We start from the raw sequence: 27428 nt of genomic DNA, 5'->3' as shown, positions 1-27428 counted from the left end.
ATAAAAAAAGAAAGAAAGTAATTAAAGAAAAATATAACTTAAAATCCTAAAAAAAAAAGTTAAAAGAAAAAATTTTTATTATAAAAAAGAATTTGTGAAATTGTGTGTTTATTAGTTGAAAATGTAAATTTAATAACAATTATATTAAACAAAATACCTAATAAATAAAACGCCATTTTTTAGCAAAGTTACTGTGCTTCTTTTGTTGTGTTAAACTTGATCCTTTCAAAAAGATATATTCTCTTCCCCAAATTTCAAATCTAAAGAGCTCTTTCTTTAAAGTGCTCTAAGATTGTTTTCTTTCTGCCTAACGAATGGCTCTATCGCTGGTTGCTTCCCTACCACATCATCAATCTAGTTATTTTGATATACAATCTTTTTTGGATCCTTATTCTTTGGAAACTCATAACGACACTCAAACCATTTCGAATTATACGAGTGCTAATCAATCGTTAAATCAACAGCAATATATGCAGCATCAGCGTTCTACGAAATTTGTTTTAAACAATTATCACAACAACAACAACAACAACGATTTAATGGAGTTTAACAATAGTTCAAATAATTTACAAACGACTTCAGTACTGCAGCAGCATAATAGTCAAATAACAACAAATATTGCACAGGTAAGTGTGAAAATATATTGTATATCTCATTTAGGGCCAATCTAGAGGTGAAGGATTAGATTAGGTTGATACCTCGAATCCGAAGAAATACACCTAGGCCACAATCGGGCCTGTTGTGCGCTCGATATCATGAGAAGAAAAAAAGAAACTGAATGAATTACTTTTCAGTATCTTACAATCAGTGTTAGTCAGGAATGTAATTTCCAGAATAACATCACTTCCAAGATACTTGAATCTAACTTCTAACGAATGTATGACATTGGCAAAGAAAGTTCTACAAGACTGTCCTCTCCACAAGCTCTACATACGTCTGAATCCGCACGTCGAATTTTGCAAAAATGTGCTTGTAATCCTGTGTGTCCACTCAGAATACGTACTATCATACTAACTTCAGATTTGCTCATTTTGAGGAGATTTTTCGTCTTGCTCTCATCAGGGTCAACCCATAAAATTTTCGTGGTTCTACCAACTGTTAAATAGGTTCTACCAACTGTTAATAGGTTTACAGATTAAATTAAAATTAATCCTACAAAGTTATCTTCAAATACTAAGGACGGCTTTCTTACTACTCAGTTAAACTAGGCTTAACTTGGTGTTAGATTAAACTCGAAACAAATTTAGGCGGACTTTAACCGATTATTGTGTTTTTCAGTTATGGATTATACTTCAGTTAACTTTGTTAGTATTGCCAGCTTTTCGCTCAAAAACATAAACAATGAACAGCTGTTTTTTACAAACAATACTTTTGTAAAATGAAAAATTTTGGAAAAATTTTAAATAAACATTTAAAACAATAATAAATAAAACAAAACAAATCAGAAAATTGCAATTTACTTAAAATATTAAGTTTTTCTTCTTCCGAAATCATTGTTTTATTGTTTTTTATTAATTGTGTGTTCTCACTTATAACTGAAGTTTAATTGGCCAATAGCACTCAGTTAAACTAAGATAATAAGTAACTTTACTGATAACTGAAAAACACGAAACATATATTAAACCAGGTTTAATCCAAGAATGAATATTATTTTTATCAGAAAAACTCGCCCTCAATTAATTGTGTTTAAGCGTCCAATGGATGTGATTTAAACTTGAGTTTAACGCATTCAGTTACGCAAAGGTATTCCAACAAAAAGCTGAATCGTAAGATAAAGAAGAAGCAATTCCATTTCGTTTCATTACTTTACGATTGTGTGTATTCTGCATTTCGATCGTAATTACGTTTTTGTAAGTTGTTGTTTATGTGGCAGAATACCAAAGTTGCCAAACGGAGAAAATTTCGATTCAAATTGAAATGCAGAATAAGGGGCCATTAATTGGCATTTGATTGCCAACTCAAAAACCTGCTCTTAAAGCATTTGTTTAGTTTAATCTGGACCAGCAAGATTAAGTCGATTCAGCATTGTCTATCTCCACCTGTTGTCCGACCTTTCGGTGTTATTGCAAATCCGGGCAAAGAGGTGCTTACAGTGTTTCAAGTCTGTCGGGACTATAAACGGATAATGTCATTTCAGTCTTCGGCTAGTCCTAAGGGTGGCCAGTTGCCGTGCAAGATTATGTCCTGGCTAGTCAGTTGATTGAGCTTCCTTCGGTATTAAACTAGTGGATGTGATTTAAACCCAAATTCACAGGAAGAATGTGTTGCGGTTCAAATGAAATGAGTTGATGTTAATTGTATATGATACAGGATGGAAAGTAGGAATATATGGAACTCATACGCCCGTATACCCAAAGTGAGATTATCGTATGTTGTTCTCTTATGAATATGTCAGATAAGTGAGCAGTGTATTGTAGTCAATGGTGATAGATGAATGGCAGGTGTTCATTTGCCTGACTGTCAGTATGTTTGTAGAAACTGGGTTTTTAAAAAATGCCTGATATCTTCGGGATCTCAATCTTTAATTATCGAGAATGTTCGTATTGGCAAAAAATTAAGTAATGACAGAGATATTAGCAAAATTTTGAGAAAACCCATAATTCAGAATTTTGAACATAAACGGATCGTCCACTCCAATATGAAGGGAAATATTTTTTGGATTACTTCAACAGATTTTGCAGGGATGACGAATGTTTTGATCCGTTTAGTAGTCCTACTTAATGCAGACATGAATTATGTTTATTATACCCTACACCACTTCAGTAGGGACGGTATATTGGGTTTGTGTGTGCAGATTAGTTGATTGATTGATTGATTGATTGATTGATAAATTCACTTGCTAATAAGACATAAAAATTACTTCCCGCTAATGACTACAGATGTAGTGAATTTGTAATTGAATAAAAAAAGAACAAGCCTGTTTTATAAGCATCACTTTTTCAAGTCTTTTTCAGAACTTCCATGGAATAAATTTTACTTCTTTTTCGCTTCTTTGGATTTTGTTTTGTTGGACAAGAACGAATTATAAAATATTTATATAACACATTATTAGTAACACTTTATAAGACTACTTATAAGTAATCCAGACGATATGTAGTAGTCATTGAGAGGTCAATTAAATTTGTGAATTATACTAGGCAACTTAAAACATCAAAGTGGGGGATATATTAAGATTATTTGTGTAGTAATAACTGGATATACAGCTCCTAAATGAAATGCATTTCCACATTTTCTGCACTAGCTGTCAAGAGGAACCGTTAACAAATATATATTTTATAACATCACTATCTCACTCACTGTTAATACCATGGATCGTGAAGTCTTGTCACGACTCAATTTAATGTTTCACGTAAAAAAAAACACCAAAGGTGTGACTTGTCTAAGGTCTGTGACTATCTTGCTTAATAGTCCAACTTATAGATCAATGTTTATGAAAGTCTATGTATAAGGGTTATATAAATCAACTTTCGAATAATTGACCAATCGACTTTTTGTCGAAAAGTCGAAGTCGATTATTTTGTTCCAAAAAAGTCGATAACTCGACTATCGTCTATGAAAAAAGTCAAAAAGTCGACTTTGTAAATAAAAAGTCGAAAAAAGTCAAAAAGTCGTAAAAAGTCGAAAACTCGAAAATAGTAGAAAAAAAGTCAAAAATTTAAAAAAAGTGGAAAGAAGTCAAAAAATCTAAAATAGTCTGAAAAACTCGAAAAAAACTTATTGCATAAAAAGCAAAAAGTCGACTTTTCGACTTTTTCCGACTTTTTTCGATATTTCGACTTTTTCCAACTTTTTTCGATTTTTTCGATTTTTTCGACTTTTTGACTTTTTTCCGACTTTTTTCGATATTTCGACTTTTTTCAACTTTTTCCGACTATTTTTTACTTTTTTCGAGTTTTTCCGACTATTTTAGAGTTTTGGACTTTTTTTCACTTTTTTAAAATTTTCGACTATTTATACCCTACACCACTGTAGTGGGGGGGGGGGGTGTTATTATACGTTTGTGCTGATGTTTGTATCACACAAAAATATTGGTCCAATACCCACCTTAAAGTATACCGATCGATGCAGAATCATTTTTTGAGTCGATTAAGACATGTCCGTCCGACCGTCTGTCCGGCTGGCTGGCTGGCTATCCTTGTGCGCAAGGTACAGGCCGCAATTTTGAAGATAATTTGATGAAATTTGGACCAAGCATGTTTTTTGGCACAAGGACAAAGCCTATACAACCGTACCTCCCGATTTGGGCTTTTTATGCCATAATTACGTCAAATATACTATTATCTCTCTAAAATTGGCACAAATAATTTTTATATTAGTATAAATGATGCAGATTTTCGTAATGATCGGCCCTTATTTGACCCTAGCCCCCATACAAACCCACCTTCAAAATATGTCTTAAACGTCTAAAATTTACTTGTAACCATTTATATCAAGCTGTTATTTAAAATTATACCCTTTCCCAAATTTAATGAGGGTCGGCCCATGTTTGACCTATATTCTTTATAAAGCCTCATTTAGAAAATTTAGTTTTTTATCCATAAATTGCATTAATACTTTGGAATTAAGGTGAAATTCAATATAAAAGTTTCTTTATGAAATATACAAATTTTAAAAATATACTCATGGTGTTGGGTATTATATGGTCGGCCATGCCCGATGATACTTTCCTACTTGTTTTGACTTGTTTCTACAATTTTCGAGTTTCCGACTTTTTCCGACTTTTTTTCGACTTTTCAACTTTTTTCGACAAAAAGTCGATTGTTCGATTATTCGAAAGTCGATTTATAGAATCCTACCTACTATGTATTTCTAGTAACCCAAAATTAAGGAGATTATTCGGTCGAATCTTAAAGACAATCCAGCAAAAAATCTTCAAATTTTGTTAATGATTAATCTAGAATATGTAGTTATTTAATACATTACCTGGTAATGAGTAGTCCTTATGAATAACATTTTTTTAATTTTTTTGAATGGGTTTTGTAGACAATTATCTAGAGAATTAGTTCAATTATTTAAAGCATCTATCCAACGTTTGTAGTTCGAATTATAATTGATATCAGTATTTTTAATATAAAAACTATTCCAAAACATTTTATAAAAATAACTTGTTAATAGAGCACTGAGTAAGGGGAAAGACTATTAAATACAAAAAGTAACTGTAGAGCCTGGCTTAGGACCGGGAAAATCGGGTAAGCATATTTGTTATTAGTTATTTTTTGAACCTCGTCGAAGAAAAATAACTAGTTATTCAGCTCAAAAAGTAAGTACTTCCACAATGCTTCAATATTACTTGTCTGCTTACCGTGTAAGTAAAGTTTTTCCTGGAAAGTTTAATGATCTTCTATTAGAGAGTAAGAGAGAGAGAGAGAGGCAGAGAATCAGACTACTTTATGAAAAATCTATAAAATGCAATTGTATAATTCTTAAAACAATTGTATAATCTGTAAAACTTGCAATATTTTATGTATAGAAATGTTCATATTCTTCTTTATTTTCACTTTTTTTAAATAATTCCTTGTCTCGATTACAGTTTAATTTTTTTCTATTTATTATTAATTATTGATAAGAATAAATACTTCGAAACTAGACTTGCCAATCTTCGTACTTATTTGAATTTATATATAAATAATATTTATATTAATTTAAAGCAGACATTTATAAAATTATGAGAAGCATCATATTTATTTAAAATTATCAGTAAGTTTATTTTCTTTCTTTTTTTTTCTCAATTTAATAAACAATGCTCACTCTTTCGACCTTATTGATAATAACATTTAGTACTATATAGCTCTATATAGTAAAGCTTAATTTCACACAATGAAATTATGAGATTTATAAATATATACTTTTTTCACACTCAGTCTGACAAAAAGTTTAATGCTTTTAGAATATAATTTTGTTCAAAAGTTAAAAAAAATCTAAAAACTTTCTATAAATTTTTAATTTACTCCTATTAGTTTATTTTTTGTTAAAATAATGCTAATATTAACAAAATTGTCGGTTAAACAGTGTAGTCTTAGTTTATATATTTATTTAAAAAATATATATATCATATACACTAATTAATAAATTAAATTATATTTAGTAAACAGTTGTAAATTAAAGTGCTAATTAATGAAAATTTAAAGTTTTTTCTAAAATTCATAGTTATTCATACATAATTTTAATTAATTTATATATTAATTATCATTACAGCAACTTTCTAATACAACAAATCGCAATTTAATGAGTGGTTTTCATCATCAACATTTTGGTGCCGAATATGAACCAGTTATAACATTTGTTGACTCTCCCCCAAATTCTGAAGAGTCTTGGCCGGGTAAGTTTCGCTGTGAAAAACCACATTAGTTGTTATAAAAGAAAATACAAAATTTAATCGAATAATTTCATTATAGACGATCAATCGAAAGATTCGCCAGGTCCACAGATAATTGACGTCCAAACTATATATTCAAATAGTGGATCACGTAAAAGACGAATGGATTGGGATCCTTTGGATATCGCTCAGAGTGAAAGCACTGCTTCTACACAAACTGGCGAGTTACCAGCTAAAATTTCTACACATCAATTGTTGGAAAAGGATAAATATAAAAAGGAACGATTAAGTAGTGGTAAGTGATTTATAGTAAAATACTAAGCAATTGTTATTTTTATAACTGATATCGAATCCAACAAAACATATGACATAAAAAGCTGTACGATCACAAAATTCGTGGCAACGTATGAATTAAAGTCGACAGTTGGGCAACACTTCTTTATCTAAACGCATACACAGGCGTCATGAAATAACTCCCCACGAAATAACTCCCCAAAACAAAAATGAAATTACTCCCTAAAAATTTGTTCAGAAAGCAAAAACAACGAAATTTGGGGATTTAATTCGTTTTTTGGGGCATTATTTCACATTTGAAATTCTCAAAATTCAAAATTCAAAAATGAAATAAATTCCTAAAAATATTTTTGGGGAGTTATTTCATTATATTACTTTTTATCACACGAAATGAAATAATATATGTCTTATAGACGGCCTTCGGCCGGGCGCAAGGGTTTTATCCTCTGGGGTACATTGGACACCGGCTTCGCAAAGAATACACTCTCACTGTATCAAGAGTGTTCAGCCTTAGGCCGGCTATTTTGGAAATCTTTACTAAGCGAAGCCGGTGTTGGTCAAATCATAGAGAGGTAAGTCCTTGCGTCCGGCCGTAGGCCGGCTATTTAAGAAATATTTATTAAGCGAAGCCGTTGTTGGACATACCATACAGTAGAAAGTTCTTGCGCCCGGTCGCAGGCCGGCTATTAAGGGAATTTTTATTAAGCGATTAAACTGAAATGTATTAAACATTGAAGTCCTACTCGAAAGTATGAGCGATCTACATTTTTTAGAAATGTCACTAAAACCGACTTGTTCCATAATTCGTTATTTTCAAATGGGAACTTATTTCATTTAAAATTACGGATTTGTTTCATGTGAAATAAAGCCCCAAAAATGGGGTGTTATCTCATTTTAATTTAGGAAGTTTATTCATTTCATTGGGGCGTTTTTTCATTTTTAAATTGGGGAATTATTTCATAATGAAACAAGTCCCCAAATTTGAGGACTTATTTAATTTTTTGTTTTGGGGAGTTATTTAGTGGGGAGTTATTTATGACGCCCGCATACACTGTCTTACTAGTCAAACAATGCAAGAAGGATTCGTCAAGCTCACCTGTCTGACATTACCCTAATTTCGATTCCTGTTCATAGGGACTATTATGGAAATAAACAGAACGGGATCTGCTCTTGATATCTCCGCAGTAGCTACTGAACTCCGATAGATAGATAGATAGATAGATAGATAGATAGATAGATAGATAGATAGATAGATAGATAGATAGATAGATAGATAGATAGATAGATAGATAGATGGATATATAGATAAATAGATAGAAAGAAAATGTAAGTTTGTTTCTCATTTTTCAGATAATATAATTTTAAAAATTTCCGAATAGTTATCAATACGAAAAATCATACGTTTTCTCATCTTATGACTAATTTATTTATTTCTTATAATCAGACATAATAATTTCTCCATAAAAATTAAAAAAAAACTGGTGTTGTTGTTACTTTATCAATGAAAACAATAGGTAAACAAATTAAAAACAATTTTATTAACCTGTTAGTATTTTTGTCGCTTAAAATATTTAAACAACTGTCTTCAAATGCCACACACTCTTAATAAGAAAGAAAGAAAAATATTTTATAAGAATAGCCTCTTATCGTAAGATGTTTACGTTACTAAAGCGCTTAAATGATAAGCCCACACACTCACACTTGATTTAGATTATCTTGAAATGGAAAAAACTGAAAGTATTTGCTCTTTAAAAATCGGTTTCTTCTATAAATATTGCAAAAAAAGAAAAAACACAATTTTTTTCATGCATGAGTTTAGTTCAAGGATTGATTATTGTCTTGTGTAAATAATCAATTATTTAATCGAAATTTTAGTTTCATATTACCTATTCATTTATGAATTTAAAATCAGCAATTTTAAAAGGTTTTTTTTGTGGCTAACAAGCAGGCGCGAATGTGTTTATTCGCAAATGTATGTTAATTATTTAATTTAACAATAAAAATTTATATCATTGATGAGTTTTTTGCAATACGAAAAATTTTTCATTTGCATGTACCGTATCGTTTCAATGTAACAATTAGGAATTAAATTGGTTCTTTGGATTAGTGTCAAACTTGGTTAATACTCTGACCCGAAATTAGCCAAAAGTTAAAGACTATTTTAATATACAAAATTTTTGATTTAAAAATCATTTATACTTTTCAGTTTTGAGACTTTAAAACGTAATTATTGTAAATAAATTATTAGCCTGCACTATAGATCAGTCTATAGTCTTGACTAAAGATCAGTCTATAGTCTTGACTATAGATCAGTTTATAGTCTTGACCATAAATCAGTCTATAGTCTTGACTATAGATCAGTCTATAGTCTTGACTATAGATCAATCTATAGTCTTGACTATAGATCAGTCTATAGTCTTGACTATAGATCAGTCTATAGTCTTGACTATAGATCAGTCTATAGTCTTGACTATAGATCAGTCTATAGTCTTGACTATAGATCAGTCTATAGTCTGGACTATAGATTAGTCTATAGTCGAGATTATAGATCAGTCTATAGTTTGGACTATATAACAGTCTTTAGACAGGACTATAGATCAGTCTATAGTCTTGACTATAGATCAGTCTATTGTGTTGACAATAGATCAGTCTATAGTGTTGACAATAGATCAGTCTATAGTGTTGACAATAGATCAGTCTATAGTGTTGACAATAGATCAGTATGTAGTGTTGCCTATAGATCAGTCTATAGTGTTGACAATAGATCAGTATATAGTGTTGACTATAGATCAGTCTATATGCTTGACTATAGATCAGTCTAAAGTCTTGACTATAGATCAGTCTATAGTCTTGACTATAGATAAGTCTATAGTCTTGAATATAGATAAGTCTATAGTCTTGACTACAAATCAGTCAAGACTATAAACTTATAGTCTGGACTATAAATTAATCTTTATTCTAGACTATAAATCAGTCTATAGTTTGGACTATGTAACAGTCTATAGTCTTGACTATAGATCAGTCTATAGTCTTGACTATAGATCAGTCTATAGTCTTAGCTATAGATCAGTCTATAGTCTTGGCTATAGATCAGTCTATAGTTTTGACTATAGATCAGTCTATAGTTTTGACTATAGATCAGTCTATAGTCTTGACTATAGATCAGTCTATAGTCTTGACTATAGATCAGTCTACAGTCTTGACTATAGATCAGTCTATAGTATAGATCGGTGTATAGTATGGACTAAAAATCATTGTTTACAATGGAACGGTTCAACAATTTGCAGCCGTAGGACCGCAGGTTTAAATCTAAATTTAAAAGAATTAAATATTAATAATAAATATCGCATTTGTAATGTTTAAAGTTCATTGAACTTTGTCTACCTCTTAAGAACTAGATTTTTTGAAATGAAGTAGTTAACAAATGCATATACATATACATACAAAAGTTTTTCATAATATTTAACTAAACTTATGAATTTGTATTGTCTACAAACAGTTCATTAGAAAGTATATATTTCGATTTTTTTTATTGAGATTAGAAGTTATCACTTGTAAACTAATAAAAAAACAACGAAATACAATTTACTAATAGAAACCACCTCTACAACGAATTATTGACTGGTGGCTTGATCTGTTTCCATAAGGTTAGAACAAACACATTTCATAATCAGTTGTTCATATAGAGAATATACAATATTTTTTTTTTTTGGTTTTGTAAAATTTTCTTTTATTTTCGTTTATTATCAATTTCTCATGACTTTCAGTCGTTTTGTGATCGCCTTTCTTAATAAACATAAAGAAATTTCAAATCATTAACAAAATATTGTAATTTTGAAATTAATTTTTTTGTTTAACGAATTCAATATTTATTTTAATTAATAATAATTTCTTTATAAAGATCTCTTTTTTGGCGGATGTTTTGAGTGTTTTAAATGTTTGTTTTAATATAAAACGATAAAAATACATAGAAATATTTAAATCTAAAGTGTTTCTAAGTTTATTTATAATCAAAATGTCTACTGACGCAATTGATTAGCCAAAAAATAAAATTAACAACAACTACTCTACTATATAAACTATAAAATAAAAGAAAAACAAAAACAAAAGAAATGAACAATTTACTAAACTGTGATAATACAATGAGAAAATATTGCCGCTACCAGAATAGTCGATGATGATGGGTGGGTATGAGTATGATTATGATTATGAATTTGTATTTGTCCAAGTGTTTAAAGTGAAGTCGTAGAATTAAGAAAACAAAAACAATATAATATATGTATTTATATAAACAAGACACACTGCGAAAATGATAACAAAAACATAAAACGCGAAAATAAAACAATTTGTCTGAATAATAAATTAAAAAGAGATACGAGGGATGTTGGGCAAATAAGCAAGTGTTTCATTTGAGTTATTCACAGTGAGAACATGAACTTCAGAATTTCATTACAAACTAGGGTTCTATAGTTGAAACGAAAAGTCGACTTTTCGACTTTTTGCATTTTATGAAAAGTCGACTTTTCGCATTTTATGAAAAGTCGACATTTCGACTTTTTGCATTTTATGAAAAGTCGACTTTTCGACTTTCGACTTTTTGCATTTAGTTAAAAGCCGATTTTTCGACTTTTTTCATTTAATTAAAAGTCGATTTTTCGACTTTTCTGTTGTTTCTGAGTATTCAATCAGCTAATTTAATTTTTTGCTAGTTAAAGCGTCCAATGGAGGTGATTTAAACTTGAGCAAGAAAAGTGTAATAAAATATTTTTTTTGTTTTAAATTTAAGTTTTCATTAATTTTCATATTACATTTACAATTGTCTTCTTCTTTTTTATAAAACATGCATTATTTTGATAACAAACAGTGACATTTACTGTTATTCTGTATGGCAACACTGTGAAGTTTAATCTTGTACTCAAAAACATCAAAGGGGATTAACATCAGAGGGCCAAACTTTAGGTGAAAGATTAGGGATTAAATTAAAATTAATCCCTGAAAGTTGTTCCTGAGTACTCAATTAGTTAATTTTGTTTGCTTGATTAAGCGTTCAATGGAGGTGGTTAGAGGTGAGCAAGTAATGCAATAGTGTAAACAGTTGATGCCAAAAAATTAATACAATTTTTATTAAAATAACCATTAAAATGTAAGATTTATCGATTAGTATAAATAATGGGAACTTTACAATATATTTTTTTGTTTTAAATTGAAGTTTTCATTTCATCATATTACAATTACAATTGTCTTCTTCTTTTTTTTTAAAAGAAAACATGCATTAAGTAATCTAGGCGTCAAGGCATTCTACGCTGCTGCTTGTAACTTTCAGCATATAAATACGTTGGTTCTACTTTTTTTGACAGACGCATAGAATGCAAGAAAGTATAGAACGCGTGGTGTGGTCCTCCAGTTTTAGTGTGAAGTGTATATGATACCGGATGGAGTAGGGGTATGAGATGGATTTAAGTTATCTTATACACATGTGCTACCGTTGAGTTATCCTTCCTTGTCAGGATATGTCCAGAGTATACTCTATTAATATCAGATTTATTGTATAGTGTTCTTTGTAAAATATTCGTTATTGTAGCAGCTGATTCAATAAAGTTTACAAATAAATAGACACTGCGTCGTTGATCCTCAAATGTATTTAACCTCAAAATGTATTTAAAGGTTTTCAGAACTGATTCAGGTGAGATTGATTCTGCAATTCGATATTCGTCATGTAAACTGCACCGCAGATTGGGCATATGTTGAGGATGTAGTGGCCTATACGATACCAATAGGCATTAAGTCCACTGTACCATCCAGATCTCAGTTGTGCCAAAACTGCACTTTTTTATGCGTGACATTTTTTTCTACTGTAATAGGTGGTGGGCAACTTGCTATAACTGTGTTACCCTGTCTCTATGAAAATCGTGCTGTCAGGTACGATACATTATTTAGAGGTACTCTCTACGATAATTTTTTCCTCAGTAAGAGGGGTGGTCTTGGAGAGCTGGCTTACTCCACCAGCGTCTGTTTCTGACGGCAGTTAAACCTCACCTGGCAGTAGGTTGAAAAAGCAACATGTCCACACGGACAAAACATGGAGAACAAGGAAGAAGCATGCCCCGCGTATCCGGACAGGGTTTTCTTTACCGGCGTCGGTAATGGGCCGCGAAGAGTCAAATGCGACTGTTATCCAGTCTAGTCAGGCGGCAACACCGGGCCAGACAAGTCTGCGAACTACCGGCAAGTCAGTCTGGCACACCCAGGCTGGCTTTATGTGAGAAGCAAAAAGCTGTAAGTAGTTGGTCCACAAGTGGCGTGGTAACCCTGTATTTCTCTGCAGGCACCTCTAAAGTTGTTTCAGGCCAAACCGCAAAAGCGGTTGAACACCCTGCTTCGGCTTCTGTTGGAAAGGGGTCGGCTAAGTCGTCTCTTTCTTCAGCTTCCCAAGTGTCTTCTGTACCCTCAGGTTTAGTGATGGAATCCTTCTGTTCTGAGGCTATACCACCCTCTGCCAAGTCCGGCGACCAGACAACAATAACTCGGCACAAATAACCAACCAGGCTGCAACTACTAGGCGATCCGCCTTGAGAATTATTGAGCTACTTGGGTCTAAAATACCCTAGGAACTCGCCAAGAAGCAAAATGCTTTACTCCAATGGGTCAAGGCCTAAATCGCAGGCTCAGGTAATGCTCCTCCTACCGCTGAAGTTAAAATTGAAGCGGCGCCTAAACGGCAGAGTTCAGAGGAGAAAGCCACGGCAATTAGCCAGGAATTTTGTAAAATTGAAATCTGGATAATTTGGAAATGGGTACATTAAACAAAAACTAGATTATTTTCGTACTCAGTAGATTTCTAAATTTATGACTTTGGATCGCCGATATCTAAAGATGAGTATCAGACAATTTTAAGTAAATTGTTTAATAAGAGGCTGGATGGTCCTATTTTGTTAGACCTGGTCCACACTAGGAAACTTTTGTTGAGAAACTTTTTCTTAATTCTCTTTTAAAGTTTCCTTAATGTCCACACATAGAATCTTTTGTTTCAGAAACTACGTGTTAATTGCATTGATTTGTTGTTGTACGAATGAGAAGAACAAGTTTCCGAGAACGGGAAACACAGTACCGCGATTCTTTCTCTTTCTCTCTCACGCCAAAATCAAAAGTTTCCCAAGAAAAGTTTCCTAGTGTGGACCGGCAGTTAGTGTCATATACAATAACGATATACATTTCCTTTTTGTATGTAAAATAAGAACGACTGACATTTGTAGATCGGCCCGTCTACGGACCGATTAAAAATACACAAATATATAAGAAGTATGATATGTTTATTCTCAATACAATAACTGTTATATGAATCCAAAAAAAACCCCTATTGATAACTAGTTTTTGACGTCATAGAATGTTTACTAAAATAATAACGTCAACAACTGGCGTTGTATTTATTGATAATAATTATAATCAATTTCTGTTGAAAAAAAAACGGTTATAACAATAATAAAATAAATATGTACTGTACCTCACTTTCGATTAATAATTAAAATAGTAAATAAGTTTTAAACTTGATTTTATCATCATGTGTTTTTTTTTAACCTAAATAAATACAATTCAATTCATTTCAGGTCGTGGCACATGGAGCGATGATATTGGTTTTGATTTAAATGCGGAATTTAATAGTAATTCCTATTTGAATAAGTAAGTTTGAAAGTTTTTTTTTTTATTTTATTATGAACTCAACTTTTCTCTCGGAAATCTTATTAAGAAAATGTTTTCAAAAACAATAGATATTTTAAAAAATCCAGTACAAAATAATGATATGAAACTAGCATTATGTAAATTGACTTGTACGATAGATTTCAAATCTTCTAAATGTAAATAATCCATTTTCTTCTTCTCTTTTACAATTCAAAGTGAATCCTTTATGACATTTGCATCTGGCTTACCCACCGCTCTTAAGCAAGAACCTCAAACAGATCAATTGAAAATCAATAAAAGTTCATTGAACATTCATCAACAAGATCCGGGTAATTTAAATATTTCAACCAAAAATGATAAGACACTGACAACGACAGTAGCAGTAGCAGTAGCAGCAGCATCACTAACGCCAACCGGTGGTGGTCATATAGAAACAACAACCGAAAAAGTGAACAAAAATGATTTGATTGACAGTCATCATTGCAGCATTTTGGATCAAAACACAAATGAAAACAAGGGAAATAATCAAAATAGCAACGATCAGGGTAAGTGAACTTCTTCTTTATAAAATGTTTTGAACTATGACAATGCGTTTTTTTGAATAATAATAATTTGATGTCCAAATGTTATGTTAAGTTTAGTGTTGTCTACACGTGCTGATTGTTAATTTTAAAGAAATAAGTGAAATAATGGAAATTTAATTATGTTTATTATTAAAAAAACATTTGTATTTATGTATGTAGATATGTATTTCCCCATATTGCATTAAGGTGGAGTTTATTGTTGACAGTTTGTATGTACGTGCAGTTTATTTTGATAATTTTTTTGTTTGTTTTCGCTTTGCAAGGTTGATTTTAGTGTTGTAAAAGTTAACGATACTTTAAGGGCGAGTTTTTCTGATAAAGATAATCTTCATTCTTTGGTTAAATCTGGTTTAATATATGTTTCGTGTTTTTCAGTTATCAGTAAAGTTACTTATTATCTTAGTTTAACTGAGTGTAATTGGGCAATCTCAAGAGAAAACACAATTAACAAAAACAATAAAACAATGATTTCGGAAAAACAAAAACTTAATATTTTAAGTAAATTGCAATTTTCTAATTTGTTTTGTTTTATTAATTATTGTTTTTAATGTTTATTTAACATTTTTTTCAAAATTTTCCATTTTACAAAAGTATTGTTTGCGAAAAAAACAGCTGTTCATTGTTTATGTTTTTGAGTGAAAACTTGGCAATACTAACAAAGTTAACTGAGCTTAAATCTAAAACTGAAAAACACAATCATCGGTTAGAGTTCGCCTAAATTTGTTCTGAGTTTAATCTAACAGCAAGTTAAGCCTAGTTTAACTGATGAGTAAGAAACCCGCCCTAAGTTATTCGTTACACTTTAGTATTCAATATTAATAAATTATTTGTTTACTTTTTCCACTTTAACATTATTTAAACATTTGTTAGAAAAGCAGAAAGTTAGGTGTTACGTCTTTTGTCCCCTTATGTAAACGTAGTAATCACAGGAGTATGCTTATACCAAGTTCACACGGAGCAGTTGAATAATTAACTGCCGGTCCACACTAGGAAACTTTTTTGGGAAACTTTTGATTTTGCGTGAAAGAGAAAGAATATCATTTATCTCTCTCGCGGTATGGAGTTTCGGTACTCGGAAACTTGTTTTGTTTTGTCATTCTTCTCATTCGTACAACTAATGCAATTGCAATTAATACGTAGTTTCTGAAACAAAAGTTTCTATGTGTAGACATTAACGAAATTTCAAAAGAAAATTAAGAAAAAGTTTCACAACAAAAGTTTCCTAGTGTGGACGAGGTTTAAATTCGGCGTCTGTATTGACAAGAGCCAATTTACACTATCACACAAGTAATATGATCTGTCAAAACTTTGTGTAGAAGAGTACGGATGGGATCGTCTAAACGCAATATGTAATGACAATTGTAATTCAGGTCTGAGTTGGGGAACAACTCTAGCGTCATCGTTTTTATTTCTTAAGGACGGTCAGGCTTGGGCTGGGCTAAGTTATGCGTTGTCTTTATTAAACGCGCGCTTTCGTTTTACCTCAAAGTGAGGTTATGTTTTTAACTGGTGGAGACTATAAAATTCTCACGATATAACCTGGTGGAGACCATTTAAACTCAAATAAATACTGGTGGAGACCATTAAAACTCAAAAACTTTTTTCTGGTGAAGACCTTTAATACTTTTGATGAAATTAAGTCCGTTGGTGGGGTTTTCTCTGGACAAACGTGTGATAACCTGGCCTTCCTAATTGAAAAATTTGAAAAATTTTTTCTTTTTATAGAAAATGTTTGAAATTTTGTCTACTTTAATAGAATATTTTCAAAAATATTTTGTTTAATAGAAAACTTTCCAAAAATTTATGTTTTTATAGAAAATGTTCGAAAATTTGCTTTTTTAATAGAAAATTTTTAGGATTAATTTCTTTTATTTAAAATTTTTTAATATAAGTTTCTTATATAAATATTTTAATTTTTTTTTAATTTTCCAAATTTTTTCTTTTTTTATAGAAAAATTTCTAGTTTTATAGAATTTCTTAAAGAATTCTTCGTTTTATATACAATATATTTCTTTAATCTTAGTTTTTTTGAAAATTTTACTTTTTATAAAAATTTTTCTTTTAAAAAAATCAAAAAAAAAAAAATTACTAAAATCAATTGTTCAATTCACAATTTATGTCGTATAGTTGTATCGTTGTAAGTCATACAAATTTTTCAAATAAAATTTTTTGAAACAAAAACAAATCAATTTAAAAAAACTACGATACATCCGTACACAACTGATTGTGAATTGGACAAATGTATTAAGAGAAATTCGATAAAAATAATTTGTTATTAGGAATATATCACTCCTCGAAATCTGAAGTCCCTCTTTCGAAAAGCAGCATAGTTTTACTTGATATTTTTGATTCTATTTATATAGATATTTCTAAACATTTAAAAAATCCCTTCCTTATATTACATTCCAACATTTCTTTTTAGCACGCAACTCTTCTATGACCCATCAGCTTTTAACTGTCGTAGATGCCAGTAAAATTGAACAAATACCCACAGTACGAGACGCAACTGCAACATCTACAACTTCCAATTGCGATGACTATAAGTAAGTTCTTCTTGAACCACTTAAAAAAATACTATATAATAATACAAACATACCGATTCTTGTAATTTTTAGATTTCAGTACATATTAGGTGCTGCCACATCTATTGCCACAAAAAATAATGAAGACACACTAACCTATTTGAATCAGGGACAAAGTTATGAAATAAAACTTAAGAAAATCGGTGACTTATCCTTGTATAGAGATAAAATCTTAAAGGTTTGTACTGGTCTAATAAAGGAATTTTTTTTATTTAAAAAATTTTAAATTATTTTATAGCAAAATATTTTCATTTTTTTCGCTTCGCTTTCAAATTATATATTGGGTCCATTAACAGTTGTACAATTGTTTTAAATTGATATTAATTAGAAACAATTGCCAACAAGTAAAGAAAATAATAAAAGTTTTTATAAAAACGTTGAAATATACTTAAGTTGCTGTTACTCATCTTAGAGAGGGGTATCTATCAGTGGCAGCTTTCTATGTTTGTTGTTATAAATTTTTAACACATTTCTGTAAATGAGACCTAAAAGAAATGTACATATTTATATTATGAATCTTTTTTATGAACTCATGATGCCGCTATACATCATGAATATATATACATAAATACTTTATATTTTATTGATTAAAATGAAAAAGAGGTCATTAAATTCAATTGTTTTGTTTGTCTTGTAATTTATTTATTTTTATTTCTTTCATAGAGCGTAATTAAAATATGTTTCCACGAACGTCGTCTACAGTATATGGAACGTGAACAGATGCAACAATGGCAGGCCTCACGTCCCGGTGAACGTATTATAGAAGTTGATTTACCCTTATCCTATGGTCTCTGTCACGTTTCACAACCTTTAAATCCAAATTATTTAAATACGGTTGAAATCTTATGGGATCCTTTGAAAGAGGTTGGAGTTTATATTAAAGTCAATTGTATATCAACAGAGTTTACACCGAAAAAACACGGTGGCGAAAAGGGTGTACCATTTAGATTACAAATTGAGACATATGTTGAGAGTTCAAATACTAATAATTTGAATAATAATAATAATAATAATAATAATAATAATAATAATAATAATAATAATAATACAGTGGCGGCGGGAACTAAATCTCCTTTGGGAGTAGCAGGTGGAAATTCTCCTTCACAGGCTGGTAATTTAACACCGAATAGTTCGGTACTGAGTCTGGGTGTAGCAAAGCATCCTATCCATGCTGCAGCTTGCCAAATAAAGGTGAGTTTTATGATTGAAGTGTTTAAAATATTATATTTCTATCTATCTATCTATCTATCTATCTATCTATCTATCTATCTATCTATCTATCTATCTATCTATCTATCTATCTATCTATCTATCTATCTATCTATCTATCTATCTATCTATCTATCTATCTATCTATCTATCTATCTATCTATCAATCTATCTATCTATCTATCTATCTATCTATCTATCTATCTATCTATCTATCTATCTATCTATCTATCTACCTATCTATCAATGATTTTTATTTTTCCCTCTTTTAGGTTTTTAAATTAAAAGGTGCCGATCGTAAACATAAACAAGACAGAGAAAAAATCCAAAAACGACCACAATCGGAACAAGATAAGTTCCAACCAAGCTACGAGTGTACAATTATGACAGACATACCATTGGAATTAATAGCACCAACAACAAATACCAATACAAATGGTTGCTTTAGTCCAGAATAGTAAGTATACAAGATTTTTTCTAAATAATTTAAATAATGGTTATATGATATTTAAGATCGATTGAGAAAAACAATTCTGTTCATAATTTCTATACAAATTCTCACACCTAGATTTTGCTTTGTATAAATTTTATTAATTTATTAATACTTATTTGATTTTATAAAATCACTCAAGATTTGCACGTGTTACATGACTTTTACTACAAAAAAAAAATAAAAATTAAATAATACCGCGTAATAAATAAAATAGTATTTGTTTATAGTTTATAAGTAGTACTTGTTTTTGTTAATTATTATTAAATTAACTTACAAGTTTAGTTAATAGAAAATTTTATGATTAATTAATGGCAGTTTATTAATTTAAATATATTTTTTTCTTGTTTTTTAAAATGCGCATATACATTTTTTTGTCATGTGGATTAGAAAAAATTGTTTTTCTTAAATTCACTTTAAAGAAAGCAGTCATTTAAAGTAATTAATACTTTAATTAATATTTCTTATAAAACAAAATTGTTCTTTAATGACATTGATGTTTTCGGAAAGCAAAATTATTAATCATTTATTTTCTCTATTATAAAACTATATTTTTCACACAAAAAGTTGGGTTTAAAAATGTTGAATAAATTGTTTTTTTTAATATCTATTAAATATAATAAAATAGACAGACTTTAAAAACTTGATTTCAAAACAGCGCAATACTTACAGCGAAAATTATTGTATTTACATGATTCGAGTTAAACAAAATGAATTAACATTTGTTTAACCCATTAGGTTAGGTAGAGAGAGAAGGATCATATTAAAACAAAAATCCACCTAGACCACTAGAGATCCTGTTCTATGACGAATGTTTGTAAAATGTTCAGAAATTTTTCTTTAAAAATATCATTAATAACATCGGTCCCGAGATATTTGTATCTAATTTCGTCAAAGAAGGAATCAAGTATTTCACTATAACTCCGTCTAATGTTCAGAAACTTGGATGTTAATCCTAATATCAGTAATAATAGCAGTGCAGGCGCTGATTTACGGGAGAAAAAAGGAAATTCTAAAAAATGCTCAGGCTTTTCTTATCCATGAAAGGAATTCCTATCAAATGTTTAGGAACACATTGTTCTTTACGAAGTTTCGGAGGATTTTTTAAATCAGTGATTATTACAGAAGTATTTTAATGATCCTATCCACCAAGAAGTCATGTTTTTAATGATTTTACATTCGATAAAATAACTTTTTTCGGCTCCATTTCCGACTATTTTATACCCATTATCTAGTCTATTATCCCTAGTGGCCTGATAGAGACAAAGGAGAAGCAACAGATTCCAGCAAAAGTCCATTGTTCAGCTTGATCGCAATGTTCTACCTGGTACCATTGCCTTAAAGTTTCTGACATCTTCTGTTTCCAATAAGCGACCGGTTACTTCTATAACCGGATTTTGTCAATTCGCCTAAAGATAAGAGACAATTTTTTTAATTTAATAAATGCCATTCATTGGGTGAAGGATTAGGGATTAAAGCCGGCTTTACACGATCACACAAGTAATATGATCTGTCAAAATTTTGTGTGGAAAAGTACGGATGGGATCAGTTCAGTTAAACGATAAACGAAATTGAAGTTAACGGAGCTCAATGATTATTTATTATTGTTTTAAATGTTTATTTAATATTTTTCCAAAAAAAATTTTCATTTTACAAAAGTATTTTTTGCAAAAAACAGCTGGTTATTGTTTATGTTTTTGAGTGAAAAGTTGGCAATACTAAAAAAGTTAACTGAACTTAAATCCATTACTAAAACACAAAATCATCGGTTAAAGTCCGCCCAAAATTTGTTCCGAGTTTAAACTAACAGCAAGTTAAGCCCAGTTAAACTAAGTAGTTAGAAACCCTTCCCTAATCGGCACAATAACTTTCAGTTAACCAATAAACGAAAGTGAAGTTAACGGGGCTCAATGATATTTCAACATTAAACTAATAAAACAGTTAATCAATATATACGATTACCTTCCGAAATACACTTTTCATGATGGACTTATAAGATTTATATAATTTAGCCATAAAAGGGTTAATGTAAATAAATTCTTTAAATTTAATAAAGTGTAAAGTTTGATATAAAATATTGTTGACGTACGCTTAAAGAATATTATGAAAGCAACAATTAACATAACACTTCAACTAGGCAATTTCATTTAAGATAGGTCTTATAAACATGCAAATGCTTTTTGAATAGCTCCTTACGGTGTACTTGTTGCTACCATATAGGGTTCTATAAATCGACTTTCGTAATCGAACAATCGACTTTTTGTCGAAAAAAGTCAAAGTCGACTATTTTGTTCCAATAAAGTCGATAACTCGACTATCGTCTTTGAAAAAGTCGAAAAGTCGTCTTTGAAAATAAAAGTCGAAAATAGTCGGAAAAAGTCGAGAAGTCGAAAAAGTCGGGTAAATCGACTATCGTCTTTGAAAAAGTCGAAAAGTCGACTTTGGAAATAAAAGTCGAAAATAGTCGGAAAAAGTCGAAAATAGTCTAAAAGTTGGAAAAAATCAAAAATAGTCGAAAAGTCGGAAAAGTAAAAAAAAAGTTGAATATCGAAAAAAAGTCAGAAAAAATCGAAAATCGTCGACAATTTTGAAATAATCGAAAAGTCTAAAATAGTTAAAAATTCGGAAAAAGTCTAAAATAGTCGAAAAGTCGAAAATAGTCGGAAAAGTCAAAAATAGTTGAAAATCGAAAAATAGTCGGAAAAAGTCGAAAATCGTCGACAAGTCTGAAATAGTCGTAAATAGTCGAAAAATAGTCGGAAAAAGTCGAAAATCGTCGACAAGTCTGAAATAGTCGTAAATAGTTGAAAATCGAAAAAACAGTCGAAAATAGTTAAAAAAAAAACAAAAAAAGAAGTCAGAAAAGGTCGAAAATCGTCGACAAGTCTGAAATAGTCGAAATGTCGAAAATAGTTAAAAAGTGGGAAAAAGTCAAAAATAGGCCAAAAGTCAAAAATAGTTAAAAATCGAAAAAACAGTCGAAAATAGTTGAAAATCAAAAAAAAGTCGGAAAAGGTCGAAAATCTTCGACAAGTCTTAAATAGTCAAAAATAGTCAAAAAGTCAAAAATAGTCGAAAAAAGCCTAAAAAAAGTAAAAAGGTTGAAAATAGTCGAAAAGTCCAAAATAGTCGAAAAAAGTCGGAAAGTCGAAAAAGGTCGAATAGTCGAAAATCTTCGACAAGTCTGAAATAGTCGAAAAAAGTCGGAAAAGTCAAAAATAGTTAAAAATCGGAAAAAAGTCGAAAATCGTCGACAAGTCTGAAATAGTCAAAAAGTCGAAAATAGTTAAAAAGTCGGAAAAAGTCGAAAATAGTTGAAAATCTAAAAAAAACAGTCAAAAATAGTTGAAAATCGAAAAAAGTCAGAAAAGGTCAAAAATCATCGTCTAGTCTGAAATAGTCGAAAAGTCAAAAATAGCCAAAAAAAAAAGTCGGAAAAAGACACAAATAGTCGAAATAAGCTTGAAAAAAGTCGAAAAGTTGAAAATAGTCGAAAAGTTAAAAATACTCGAAAAGTTGAAAATAGTCGAAATGTCGAAAATAGTCGAAAAAAGTCGGAAAGTCGAAAAAGGTGGAAAAGTTGAAAAGTCGACTATTTACAAAATACAAAAAGTCGAAAAATGCAAAAATTTGAAGAGTCGACTTTTAACTAAATGCATAAAGTCGAAAAGTCGACATTTACCTAAATGCAAAAAGTCGAAAAATCAACTTTTCGTTTCAACTATAGAACCCTACTAACATACAGAAGTTAAAAACTAGTATTGATTGTGGTATTTCGTTAAACGCCCTAGAGTTTATTTACATGATCAACCGGTTATTTTTAGAAAAAAAGTTACAAGTTGTATGTTTTATTTATTTATCTACATATAGTATATGTAGTAAATGTATTTTCCTATTTAAAATTGTATATACGCTGCAATTCTTTAAAAGAGAGAAGATTTATAGTTTTTGTATGATATTAATATGTATTTTTAGTTACAACACTAAGTCTTTTTATCAGTTTTTAACAGACGTCTTCACTAAGTATGTGGTATATTATATTTTCGTATAAATAAATAACTACTTTTTAAATCTATACTTTAAGAATTCTATTTATAAAAAATATCCCTTCAAGTACAATTTTCTTTTTATAAATTTACTTTAGCATGAAGGTATGGCCAAATTCTCCTGTACATATGCCCAAATATGATGGTATAATACCATTTACTAGTGCCTCACCAAATGCCAACGCTAGTCCCATAGCTATAAATAGTGTTTCCTCAACAAATTCAACAAATCTTAAAATAATGGATCCAAATAGTATGGTTAATGCATCGAACATGCTCTCCGATATCGATGAATATGTAAGTTTTAGTTTATAGTATATCGGAATGAATGTTAAGTACATAAATTAACTTGTTTTGTTTTTCTTTTAAGAATCCAATTACAATTATGCCTGAATCTACACCGGCACAAGTGACTCACTGGTTAACCTATCATCGTTTAACATCATACTTATCAACATTTGCCCATTTTTCGGGTGCCGATATTATGAGGTAATTGATAGTATATATAATAACTTATTTGTCTTTGTAAATTTAGAATTAGGAACAACTAAGGGCCAATTTTTAGTTGAAGTATTAGGGATTAAATTAACATTAATCCTTGAAAGTTGTTTTCAAATACTCAATAAGCGCCCCATGGAGGTGGTTTAAACTTGAGCAAGAAATGCAAAAAAAACTAAATTTTTACTAAAATACCATTAAAATGTTTGATTTATCGATAAGTATAAATAATGAGGACTTTAAAATATATCTTTTTGTTTTAAATTTAAGTTTTCATTAATTTTTATATTACACTTACAATTGTCTTCTTCTTTTTTATAAAACATGCATTGTTTTGATAACAAACAGTGACGTTTTCTGTTGTTTTGTATGGCAACACTGCGAAGTATATTCTTTTACTCAAAAACATCAAAGTGGATAGATAAACTAATCTAATTATTAATTGGCGTTTGATCGCTAGCTCAAAAACTCGCTCTAAATGTCACTACTTACTCATAGATACTTTACAACATTATTTTAACACTGTGTTTACATTGTAGAGTGTGAATGGATTTTGATTTGAAAATAAATGAAACATTTCTAAACAGTTAGTTCGATCGGGATAGAAAGGGTATTCGAGCTTAAGTTTAGGACTTCAAGATAGGGTGCCTGTGGAATGTAAAGCATGTAATTTTTTGTACCCAATATCATTTTAGTGGGGAGGGTATATTGGGCTTGTGCAGATGTTTGTAACGCACAATAATATTGGTCCTATATCCACCGTTAGGTATACCAATCGGCTAAGAATAATTTTTTGTATTTAGCTATGTCTGTCCGTCTTTCCGTTCGTCCCTGCAAACCTTGAAATTTGGTACATGATCTTCTATTGTCCCAGGGGCGAAGCCCATTAAAAATGGTTAAGATCAGTCTATTATTTCACCTAGCCCCCATACAACTGAACCCTCGAATTTCAAGATAATTCAATGAAATTTGACACATGATCTTTTATGGTACCATAGACGAATGGTTAATATCGGTCCATTGGCCATAGACCATTTGAGAGTTACATTTCGAGAATATAAAGAAGAATACTACTTGATGGAATTAACCGTTTCGAAATGGCAGATGTATTTACTTACTTACTTACTTACTTACTTACTTACTTACTTACTTACTTACTTACTTACTTACTTACTTACTTACTTACTTACTTACTTACTTACTTACTTACTTACTTACTTACTTACTTACTTACTTACTTACTTACTTACTTACTTACTTACTTACTTACTTACTTACTTACTTACTTACTTACTTATTTACTTACTTACTTACTTACTTACTTACTTACTTATTTACTTACTTACTTACTTACTTACTTACTTAATTACTTACTTACTTACTTACTTACTTACTTACTTACTTACTTACTTACTTACTTACTTACTTACTTACTTACTTACTGACTGACTTACTTACTTACTTACTTACTCACTCACTCACTCACTTACTTACTCACTCACTTACTTACTTACTTACTTACTTACTTACTTACTTACTTACTTACTTACTTACTTACTTACTTACTTACTTACTGACTGACTTACTTACTTACTTACTTACTCACTTACTTACTTACTTACTTACTTACTTACTTACTTACTTACTTACTTACTTACTTACTTACTTACTTACTTACTTACTTACTTACTTACTTACTTACTTACTTACTTACTTACTTACTTACTTACTTACTTACTTACTTACTTACTTACTTACTTACTTACTTACTTACTTACTTACTTACTTACTTACTTACTTACTTACTTACTTACTTACTTACTTACTTACTTACTTACTTACTTACTTACTTACTTACTTACTTACTTACTTACTTACTTACTTACTTACTTACTTACTTACTTACTTACTTACTTACTTACTTACTTACTTACTTACTTACTTACTTACTTACTTACTTACTTACTTACTTACTTACTTACTTACTTACTTACTTACTTACTTACTTACTTACTTACTTACTTACTTACTTACTTACTTACTTACTTACTTACTTACTTACTTACTTGCTTATTTACTTACTTACTTACTTACTTACTTACTTACTTACTTACTTACTTACTTACTTAATTACTTACTTACTTACTTACTTACTTACTTACTCACTTACTAACTTACTTACTTACTTTCTCACTTACTAACTTACGTACTTACTTACTTACCACATCAAATATATTTTCTCTCTCTTTTAGAATGTCTAAAGAGGATTTAATTCAAATCTGTGGTCTTGCCGATGGCATACGCATGTTTAACATTTTACGAGCCAAGTAAGTTCCCTCTATTTGTATTGTCTCTCATTCTTATTCCAACAATCTCTTTTACTTCCATTTCAGAGCCATAACACCACGTTTAACTTTCTACGTCAGTTTAGATGGGAATAATTTTAATGCCGTATATCTTATATCAAATACATCTAAAGAACTATCACAAAAACTTTTTAAACTTCCAGGATTTTATGAAATTATAGCCAAAAGTTCAACACACAATGGCGGTCCTGTGCCCGCTACTGGCGGCGGTAACAACTCCCTGATGGACAATTCAACACCATTTCATGCATGGGGTATGCATTCGAAATATTCGGGAAGTGGTTCAAAATATTCAATGATGTCAATAATAAAAGTTTAATTTATGTTACCGGTCCCGCTGGTATACATGTCGCCGTTACCGATGAAGTTTTAAATAATGAAATACGTGATGGTAGTTTATATGGTCTAGAAGTACAAAATGGAAAAGTTATTATGAAATTAATCAATAAAAATGAAAATTAGTTATAAATATTTACATACACACATACATTTGTGCAAGAAAAATGCATTTATGTTTGGAATTTCTTTTATATGAAAATGAATGTTATCGAAAAAATTCGTACTCTGCATTTCGATATTATAAAATTAAATTACTTTGCAAACATAGATAGATTAATTTAAAAACTATAAATTGGTTATTTTATTGAAAAAATTTCTTCTAATAACTTTTTTCTATTCATATAAGTTTTGATTTTTTTTATAAATATTGTAAGTAGTTCTTTAGATGTATTTAAATTTTCCATAGTTTATGTTTAATGTAAATAAAATTGTTCGTTTTTTTTTTAACTTTAGGTTTTGTTTAAAGAATTAATTACAAATGTAAAAATTTTAAAAATTTTGTTTATCAAAAAAGATTTTTAGTAAATTTTATTAACATTTGTAAAAAATCCTTAATTGTTATTTATAGCTATAGCTTGGAGAATGTTTAAGGAGTTTTAATAAATTCTCATAATATTTATCTTGTGCCGGATTATTTATATTTTTAGAGATTTTTTGCCTTCGTTTAAATATGAATTATTTTAAGGTTTTGTTTATGTTAAAAATTTTTTCTTATTTAGTTTATAGTTTAGTTATATAACTTTATAAATTGTATCTTTTGTAAACTATTTTAAGTATTAGAACAAAAAAAAAAACAAATAATAATAAAAAATGCAGACCGTAATTAAAAGCAATAAGCAACAACAATGTATTTATGAAATATAGTTAATTTTACATCTATTAACAACTACAACGTTTACCAAAAATTATGGACTACTAAGTTACATCAACTTTTCCTTATATGTAAGTTAGTAAATGTTAGAAGAAATGTTTTTAAAACAATAAAGACAAGGAATGGCCTGCGAAATGTGTTTGTCAGATGTTTTAT

At 29.9% G+C, this 27428-nt stretch overlaps 1 protein-coding gene across 1 annotated transcript; it reads left to right on the top strand.

Moving 5' to 3' along the window:
- The first annotated feature begins 76 nt into the window (after positions 1-76).
- On the top strand, positions 77-26610 carry LOC111685208 (homeobox protein 5). Its single transcript, XM_046953770.1, is given in 14 exon segments — positions 77-626; positions 6196-6319; positions 6396-6611; positions 14215-14287; positions 14504-14832; positions 17294-17414; positions 17487-17631; positions 18117-18644; positions 18935-19119; positions 23297-23495; positions 23569-23687; positions 25949-26023; positions 26090-26346; positions 26349-26610. Coding segments are annotated over 14 exon segments (2859 nt in total). The 5' UTR covers positions 77-314; the 3' UTR covers positions 26525-26610.
- The last annotated feature ends 818 nt before the right edge of the window (positions 26611-27428 follow it).

Source organism: Lucilia cuprina, chromosome 6 (assembly GCF_022045245.1).
Source record: "Lucilia cuprina isolate Lc7/37 chromosome 6, ASM2204524v1, whole genome shotgun sequence".
NCBI classification, from domain to species: Eukaryota; Metazoa; Arthropoda; class Insecta; order Diptera; family Calliphoridae; genus Lucilia; species Lucilia cuprina.
Note: the sequence above shows the minus strand (reverse complement) of the source record. Positions and strands in the feature narration are given on the sequence as shown.